Source organism: Lathamus discolor, chromosome 6, assembly GCF_037157495.1.
Source record: "Lathamus discolor isolate bLatDis1 chromosome 6, bLatDis1.hap1, whole genome shotgun sequence".
Classification (NCBI taxonomy): Eukaryota; Metazoa; Chordata; class Aves; order Psittaciformes; family Psittacidae; genus Lathamus; species Lathamus discolor.
The window spans coordinates 81,058,502-81,068,563 of NC_088889.1; the positions used below are offsets into that span (position 1 = coordinate 81,058,502).

Sequence of the window (10,062 nt, forward strand, 5' to 3'; positions counted from 1 at the left end):
TACATTTCTGTAAGACTTCAACATCTAAGTGACTTTTCAAAACTGAAGCTCATTACACAGAGCAAACAAATCAAGAAGCTAATGAAAAAGAGTGAGTTCTCATCTAACCTCTACTGCAATATTATCAGTATTATTGATTCAGTTTTAAAAACGTTTCTGACACTGGACTGAACATCAGGCACGCAAGTCAGCATGGGGAAAAATGCAGTGTCTATATCCTCTGTACCACAAATGATGTGTGTGGTAACAACTACCTGACAGACAGGGGGACGACTGATTATTCTGCCCCCAGCTTTTTTCTCACCTCCTGAAGACAGAACAGTATAAACTGAGATCCTTCCTTGATCACACTGAGTTTACTTCCTAGCCTCTCCTTCCCCTTGCATATTGTGTATTACAATGTCATATCCTCAGGTTTCTCTACACTGTATTTATCCAAATTGTCTCCACCATCTCTCTTTTGCTGTGCTCACAATGAGAATACAATTTGTGTTGAAGGTCCAGAAAACCTAAGACATTAGCTTCTTTCAGGAATAATCCCTGTTTTCAGATCTACCCTTCCATTAAAATAAATAAATAACTGTTTTTAATATTGGAACATTCAAGTAAAGTAAGGGCACATTAAATGCATCTGGAACCAAAGTTAATACACAGAACCAAATATGTGAAGTGCATTCAGGTAAGAAGCTACTCTCTCATCTCTTCCCAGATGCCAGATGAGAATAAAAACAAAATAACCCCCAAAATGTGCAGCAGAAGCAACCCAACAAGAGTGCTCAATCTCATCTGTTCTTGGAAGCACTAGATGGCAAATGATGGGTTGACTTTGCTTTCCTGTGATCCTACAGAGCCTCTCCATAACCCTTCTTCCTCTGGATTGTTTCCTAAGGTGTCTTCACTGTTTTGACGCCATTGCTGTGTCCATTCTTGTGAGTAACTTTAAATCCTACCCAGTAGCATCAACAACACAGACACTACTATTGTCAAGTTGTGGGTGACAATCAGGCTACACACACTTACTGACCAAAAGGCTTCAATAATTTTATTTGCTCTAAGAGCAGAAATCTAGACAGAAGGAATGCCTACAGACTGGGAGATCGCCCCACTGGTAACATCAGCTTCTCATTCACAAGATCATCCTGATGAAGCTTAAATATTTTAGTGTTCCTGGAGCACATTAACAGAAGCAAGATTGCCTTCTCACCCCATCACAAATGCACACATCTTTTCTCTTGCCCTATTTAACAGCTGACAAACATTTAAGTTCAGGATGACCCTTTAAAGAGGAATCATCTTCGAGTCCAGTAATTAACAGGGGGCACTTGCTTAAGGCAGCATGAAAATCATGGTCTGTACCAGGAAAGAGGGTTTGCATGCAAATACCATCAGTTAGCTCACGCTACTGACAGATCCACTGCTTCACATTACGGCTGTGACACCCTCACAGCAGATCTGGAAAAAAGAGTTAGCCGATAATGTACGAAGATATGAATTATCTTGACAAACTTTAACTGTGATGTTCCCTGGCCATAGACTTCGTATTAAATATAAGGTCAATGCAAGGTGTTTCAGATTTTAAATTTTCAATCCTCCATACTCCCCTCAGTGACAGCACTGGTGGCAAGAACTACACACATGCATTGCCTTCTAGCCCAAGCTGCTTCTAGCACTCCCTTCAGCTACACAACTTTTCTGGAAGTTCCTACCTTTACACACCTTCCTTAACAGAAGCACAGAACAGGTCTATTCTGTGAAGACTAGAATAGCAATGATTCATATATACTTGAAGTAATATGAAACAAACCCAAAAATTGTTATGCAAGATTACTAAGACACAGGCAAAACTGTGTCTCTTTTATGATGTATAATAGCTGCAAAAGGCATGTTTCCTTTCTCGTTATTTTAATGACACTTTTTCCTCCTTATTTTTGATACCAAATTATAAGTAAAGGGTCATTTGCCTAGCTGCTCAAATTCAGCTGAGTAAGAACACACAAAACAAACCAAATGTGCATGAGGTAGCAACAGTAGACCATCCACTTAAAACTAATGATTTTTATATATTTCACTCAAAAAAAGCTTCCAACCATAACTGCCTGAATACAAAAACCCTAATGCCCTCACAAACCTATTTTACTTCGAAGCATTAATTTCAGAGATAAGGCTGTTCTGAACCATTCTTATTAATACTTTTCCTTAAAGGAGTTTACAAACCTTAGGAATAAACTTCACAGCTACTACAAAACAGATTTACATTCAGTACTTACTGAGCTGTAGTCTCTTGCACATTTCTTTGCTCCATTAGATGAAACTACAGGAGATGACACAAGCTATGTCATTGACAACACCCACTACAACAGCTGTCAAAGTACTAGCAGTGCTAAAGGTGGGCAGAGCAAGAGAGAAGCTTATGCCCTTCAGGTGCGACACACACGGACAGGGGGTGGAATCTAGTATTCCTTTTTCCCCCCTCACACTGTGCAACAGAACGGAGCCAGCTCTGATGCCTGTCTTGGAGATGTCCAAGAGCAGCAATGGAATAATGCCTGCCCATGAGAATGGGGAGCATGTCACCCAGAGAAAGCAACTCCTTCTGACAACACTGTCTTACTGAGGAAGTTCCCACAACGTTAAAGATGACCATCAGAGAAGCGAATTATTTTAGACTTATACATGCATAAATAAAAATATACACACAGAAAATTATTGCAAGTCAATGATACTGTATTTATCCAACATTCTAAATAAGATCCTTATTTCTCAATGGCAGTGAACAAGAGGAGAGGAAAGATGAAGTGAAGCTTTGAAGATTTATATAAAGAGATTTAGATTCTGAGTTACGATCACCAATTATGAGTAAGAAGTTTCCATTTTGTTTTGATTCACACCATGATTCTGCACAATACTTTATAGTATTTGTTGAGACATCTCTATTAGAGTTTTGCAAATAAAAGTTTTAGGTTCTCTCTGTATCTTAGACATCTGAAAAGACAGATGGAAAAATTAACATATGTTAAAAGGAAGATTTACAAAGCAAAAATTCTTGAAAGTGTAAACCAAATTAGGGTGGAAGTGTCAAATTTCTAAGCTATCCCACATGCTTTTTCATTGTGTAAGAACAAACCACAGAATTTTTCAAATCCTGTTTTTCAATTACCCCTTCCACTCTGATTTCACATTAACCTGCAGTATTTTGCTAACAAACTTTTGTTCATGTTTCGCTCTGTTAGCAGGTAACAGCAGAATGCAATATCACTAATAAAAATGAACACCAAGGATAGGTAGATTTTTTTTGTAACGTGAAGTTGCAGACATAATACTGAAACACAGCATGTTGCTGTAGAAATAATTAATGGCACTGGACTCTGACTCCTAGGAATATTCAGCCAGAATGGAAAGTGAATAATCTGCAACAGAAAACTGGGCATCATTTCATAAGCTATCAGATCTCTGGGGTACAACAAAGACCAAACCCTCGAGCATAGCCTTATTCCAGCCGGCTGCAGGCAGTGCTTCTCCAGCAGCAATATGCCACAGCACAGAACAGCACTTACCAAGTTGATTTTAAGCCATGAACAGGGAAGGAATCAATTTGATAAACTCCCAAGTACATAAACAATTGTCAAAGTATGAATTTCAAAAAAAAGAAACAGGTGCAACCTCAGGACTGCCACTTAAAATCAGGCTGGCAGATCATCTGCTCAACTCTACATCTCACACAGATGTTAGTGTCAAACTCCTTGGAAAAACCTATAAAAAAACCTCCAACAATGAGAAAGTACACAATAACCTGCTGTCAGTAATGCCTCATGAATCGGTAAGAAATTAGCTGCACTAGATTCTCAATAAATGAGCCAATCTCTAATCTCTAAATCTGCTGTCCCGTATTACAACTGCAGGTGTGAAGTTACGCAGGTCAGTCATGGAGAAAATAATAATGAAAAAGTAATTTAGCTTGTATCAAACTTAACACAGCTCAAAGAAAACATTTTTGCTTGGCATCATCATCTCCCATCCACCATCTCCATAAGTACACGTACACAGTAAGTCTTAAGAAATTATATAGCCATGAAACACTGCACCACATTTTGCACCATAACTAGCTGGAATAGAAGTACCACAAAACAAAGGACACCCCTGTGAAATAATTACAACTACACACACCCCTTCACCTACATCTTTTCAGAAGTTTCTTCCCCCAATTTCTGCCTTGTAAATCCAGGTTTGTTCACTTAATGGATTTGCCTGTTTCCTTATTCAAGGGAGAGATGGAGAAAGCCATGTGTATAAAAGTGATGCTTACTGTCACAGCACGCCACTGACACATTTTGCACACATCCTATAAACCAAGAGCAGACTAATTAAACAGACTTCCATGAAACTTTTCAACTACATGGGAACGAACCCTCCTAGAATACACACACTAATGCTTTCACGTGCACAAACAGAATCTGGTTTTAGATCACTGAGACGTCAGCCCATTCGCAGTCTCAGCTAACTATGTGAACATAAGGTTAGAAAGCCTTGCTGTGTCTCCTTAAGCTACTTTGTTTTAAAGGTAGTCCACCTTTTTTAAAACTAAATCCATGGAAATACACCTATCTGGTTTTCAGCAGGAGAGCAAGATCAAATCAGGCTGCGCAGCACCACAAACTCCCTCCTGCACAGCTCTGTAGCTCGCTGGGAGTTAGCCAGAGATCTACTTATCTCAGCATGTACAAAGGCATGTGCAACAAGGCCAGCCTTTCCCCAGTTTGAAAATGCGGGCACTGCGACGCTCACAAACCGGGCCATAAAGAGAACGTGAATTACCAGAGATCTCAGCCTGCAGCTTTTGCAGCAGCAGCCATACTGCTTAATCTGTTTATGAGCTGAAGTTGTGGATTAAAAAAAAAGACAACCCAACAACCCAACAAAAACCACACACATAAGAAAGCACGAGGTGAAAATCCAGTTCTAATGGACTTTTGAAGCTGCTCACGATTTGTCATTTCTGGACCGAGCACAGCTCTACGACAGCAGAAGCTGCTGCACATGTAACACATGCAGACAGAAGCCTTACTTACAATGCAACGCAGACCACCACCAAACTACCCACAGAGCCACAGCGAAGGGGCACCCTCAGAGCACTAGCTTTGCTGCTGCTCCATTCAAACAGGTTTCTCACAATCCACAGAGTTCAGACTGAGACCAGCTCAAGAATGCTGACAGTTCACTATATATTCTGCCCAAGGACCAATGCCGACAACATACAACATAATCATGACACTCGACATTAAAATGATACGCTGTCATAACCAAAGTTACTGTAATTCTATTTTTCTGCAAGTCCATGGTTTATGCTGAAGCATGCTAAATGAGAATGCCTCATAACAGTTATAGAGAAGTGCTCAGGTATGAAAAACATCATGCATCTAAGAGTGGTAATTAGACAAGCACACCACTCTTACCTGGCTAGAAAAGGAAAAATCTTTCCCATGGACATTTCACCATAGGAGTGAGCTTGTTCAATACTGCACAGAAAGAGCAAGCCATGAGTCTCAACCTTCCTTATTGACACAAAGAGCAACAGGGCAACTGCAAAATGGCACTACCATGAAAGTTAGCAGTGGTCACAGCTCATTTTTCTGTTACCCCTTCATCTCTACTCCCTTCTCTGAGACCAGAGATTTGATTTAGCTGCTTAAGTTTAACAGGCAAGGTGCATTTTCAGAACGTAAAGCAGACCAATTTCAACTGAACAAACTTTACTCTGGTAAGCTGAGGAGCTATTTTTATCAAAAAGATTAAAGGCAGCTGAAATTTACCCTGAAAAAAGGAGCTGCTTAACATCATTGCATCAAAGCATAAAGCGAAATATCAACAAGGACAAGCAGTTGCTTTTCTGCCAAACATTCAGGCCTGCCACCAGACCCTTCACCACGGCACCACTGCGCTCAGTAGCAAGTATCTTCAGGCTCTGAGCTGTACTTCTCAGCAACAGAACTGTACCAGCGGGCCTAACACAGCGTCTTTTAAAGCACGTCCCAGTCACGCAAGCTGCTGCAGCAGCAAACAGTATGGATTTACAATTGCCATTCCTACTCAGTTAACCAATACACAGCTTGCTACTCATTCTGGACACAAACCTCAAACCCATCTCCCTGAGCACTTCTGCTCACAAAGGGAACTTTCCAGGTTGCAACAACTTTTTCATTGAAGCTTCAGTCCAAAGAAGCAGGACGGTTTAGGTTCAGAAGCAGGTATTTGACAGCAATCACTACACCAACTATTTGTATTACCTACTACAACTCACAAAAACGTTCAGCAGTCTTTCAACAAGCAGCATTAGCTGCTGGCAACAAACCTCAGGAGAGTTTTTTGGAAAAGGCTCTTCTAACTTTACCTGCACTCTCAGAGGTATTTTTGCCTAAAGAACAACAGGATGGCAACTGAACACTAAGGACATACTTCTACTTGTTCAAATACAACATGGTGTGTGCTGTCTCTAGTGACAAAAGGGCCCCTTAGCCGTGCAAAACTTCATGCAGATGCTGGAGTTTACATACCTAGCACTGAACAGAGCTAAGTGAGACGCATGAGAACTTGCTGAACAGGACGTAATTATGGCTGAAGCATTCCAGAACAGACCAAGTAAACTTCAAAAAAAGAAAGAAAAAACAAGACACCGCTTCAAACACCTTTCACTACCTACCAGTAGAGTCTAAAACGTCTAGCTGAAGAATTAAAGAACTGTGCTTTTCCCAAGTTACTGCAGTGCATTTCGTAGCAACTCGCATGTCAGCCTCCCGTATGATATTCTACCACCTCCATGAAAAGGATTAGCATAGTTCAATCACAAGACCTCACCTAGATATTCTCTGCCAGTTCTTACTCTAAATACCGTTTCTTTATGGCATGCTTACTTGTAGGCTGAGAAGAAAAAGATTCTGTAACACCAGCCCCCCCCAGACTGAAAGGACTGAAGTATCTCTAAACTATTGCCAAATGCAGATTAAGCAAACCGAAAAAAACCTCACACAATTTATCAGCCCAATTATAGTAATAATTTTTTCAGTCTATAAAAACACAGCAGGCACAGCATGATTAACTTATCACTGTCCCTTCAAAAAGATTCTTTAATCTCTGAAAACAGAAATGCAAGTCCAACATACTTCATGTGCCTACAACAAAGTCACCGTTTCAGTGATTAAAACAGTTGGAACACTGAAAGACGTCAGTACATGCACACATGCCCTTATGCACACACGTGTGTATTTACAACAGGCACACACTTGCTGGAAATGAGACATTTTGATGCGCTTTATTACCTATGAAACCATTATGACTGGGGAAAAAAAAGGCATGGGCACACTGAAGACACTACGCGACAAGTTGCGGCGACTGCCAGTCTTCTGGGTATTTCATCACACGAGTAACCCACAACTTCAATTATTGCCCACATATTGTGCCTTTTAAAGGAAAACACTTGGAATGGTTCAAGCCAAGCACCTTCAACGCGGGTTACAGGTGGGAGATGAAAAATGTTAATATGCTATTAAGGAGTTTTTACTCCATGGTGTGTTGCACGCAGGCGGAGAGGGGAAAAGATTGCCTGCTTTGGGGCTGTAGTTGTGGGCAAAATATGGGTTTTAAGAAGCGGAGACAGAAACCCGGACCACTCCGTGTAAGAAGCGGGGAAGTCAGTGTTTCTGATGGCTGGGTTTTCTCCCTCCCTACCCGCACTCCTCTCACGTGGGTACCCTCAACCCGAGGTGGATCCCTCCACCCTTTCACCATTAAAACGAAGAAGTGGTGGTCAATGATGGAGGAAAGGGAATTAAAAGGCCTTACTCGTCTCTCCCTACCGCTATTTATAGCCGGGACGGTACTTGGCGTTCGGGTCCCGCCTGGTAACTTCGAACGGAGAAGGCCCAACCGCTCCGGGAGGGATACTTCCCCCCTTTCCCGGCACCCCGCCAGGCCGGTTCCCACCCCCGCCGGGAACCGGCGGAGGGCGGGCGGTTCCCCCCCCCTTTCCCTCCAGCGGGCGGTTGGGCCCAGCGGCCTCCAGGCCCGACCGCCCGCCGGAGGGAAAGAAATGGGGAGAGGGGGGAGTTAACCCCCGCTGAGGCCCGGAACCCCCGCACCGAGCCCGCATGCCTTACCTGTGCTATCGCTGGCAGAGAAGCCCGGCGAGTTAAGCTTGGCTCGCTTGGGGTTGGGCGGCCCGTCGAGTAAGTTCTCCGCCATGGTAGCCAGCCGAGGAGAGGCTGCCGAGCCGGTAATCGTTGTCGAGGGGGGAGCCCGTGACGGGGTGAAGCTCGTTTTCTCCCCGTTCCTCCAAAGGGGAACCCACCGCCGAGCAACAGCGCCGCTCAGTGCCCGACCGGCGGCGGCCCCCGCTCCCCCATACCCGAGCCGGGCCGCCGCCGCCGCAGCAGGCCGCAGGGGAGGAGGGTTCGGGGCGGAGTGGGGAAAAGCCCAGCGCCCCCTCCCTGCCGGACTCGCTCCTCCCGGCCTCTTCCCCCCGCCCGGCCGCCGCCGCCGCGGAGGTGCCCGGATGGCGTCTCAGGCAGTTACTCGGGGCGCATAGCGCCCCCCCGCTCGCGCCCCGCCGCCGCGCCCCGTCCCCTCCCCTCCGCGCCGGGGGTTTCGCCCCGGCCCCGCGGCGGCCCCCGCCCGCCGCCCCCGCCCGCGGCCTGAACCGCGGCCGAGGTAGGGGAGGGGGGGGGAGGGAGGAGGAGGAAGGAGGGAGGGGTAAAAAAAAATTAGCAAAAACCCACAAAAAACCGGAAAAACCCCGAAAACACCAGAAAAACGCCCCAAAACAATGAGCGCGGCGCGGCGGCGGACGCGGCTCCCGGTCCCGGCGGCGGCGTTCGGCTGGCTCCGGCCGGCTCTGCCTCGCTGCCTCGAGCCCGTCTGCCCGTCGGCTGCGCTCGGCGCGGCTGCCCGTGTCCCGGCGGGCGGCCCCGCTGCCCCGGCCCGGCCCGGCCCGGCCCCGCTCCGCTCGCGCCGCGCTCCGGCTCCGCGACAAGATGGCGGCTGTTGATTCCTCAATTAAAAAAAAAAGTTTTTTTTTCTCTTCTCTTTTCCAGAGACCATGGGGGCGGGGCGGGGGCGGGGCCTGCGCATGGCGTCACCGCGCACGGGGCACGCCCCCCGCCGCCCCCGCCGCCGCCGGAAAGGCGCGAGAGGCGCCGGAAAGAGCCGGGGCCGTCTTCAGGTGTTGCGCGGCAGCGGCGGGGCGGTGGGACTCGGTGATCGCCCCCCTTCAGGCGGAGGGGGATGCCCCTCCGGCGTCATCACGGTCGCTATGACCCCTCCGCCTCAGTCTCCTTGTCAGCGTCTCGCTTGGTTATCCCCATCTTCACCTTTTCCCCGGCTGAGTGAGGGGAGACAGAGTCTGTCTTTCCTCTGTCTCCCCTCCTCGGTCCTGCCAGGGTTCCCGCTCAGCACCCTTACCGTGTCTGTTGTTCTCCGCATTACCCTCCCCTCAGTTCCCCCCGAGCCCATTTCCCCGCTGTCTCCCCTCAGTCTGCCTTCTCAGTCCCACTGCAGATGTCCCCTCTCAATGTCCTCCTCACAGCATCACCCTTCACTGTCCCCAGTTCCCCTCAGAGCTGAGGTGCAGCAGGACCTAACACTCCTGACACAGTGGTGGCCATGCCAGCCCGTGCCCTCCTGCTCCTTCCAGTGTTGAGTTCAGACGGTGACACCCAGTGAGGCCTTGAGGTGATGCTGAGGCCATGGGATGCTTGTATCTTCCCCAGGCTTCCCCCAGCATCCCCCGCTTGTTCTGGGCCTCCTCCTGCCTTCCTGATGAACCTACACAGCCGCCTCCGCACCTCTGCAGGCTCCTTGTGCCTGCACTGTGTGAGGGGTTGCTGCGGCCTGGCTGACTGGCTTCTTTCTGCACACACCCATGGGCTTGGCTTCCTCCTGCTCCTCAGCCATCATATGTGGCTGTGCTGGCTCCATAGTGGGGCTTTGCAGATCTCCAACCTGAGCTGATCATAGCCAGACCAATCGCTCAGGCACCAGCGCCGAGCCCAGCCTTGCTTTACAAATACCTCGTGC

General features: G+C 46.9%; 1 protein-coding gene across 6 annotated transcripts in view; it reads right to left on the bottom strand.

Annotated features, from left to right (window-relative positions):
• CREBBP (CREB binding protein) overlaps positions 1-8,560 on the bottom strand; it is a 97,182-nt gene extending 88,622 nt beyond the window's left edge. For all 6 annotated transcript variants that reach the window (XM_065684123.1, XM_065684121.1, XM_065684122.1 and 3 more), the window contains exon 1: positions 8,148-8,560. In XM_065684123.1, coding sequence (XP_065540195.1) covers positions 8,148-8,232 — 85 coding nt within the window. In that variant the 5' untranslated portion in view covers positions 8,233-8,560. The remainder of the gene's footprint in view (positions 1-8,147) is intronic.
• Positions 8,561-10,062: the final 1,502 nt, after the last annotated feature.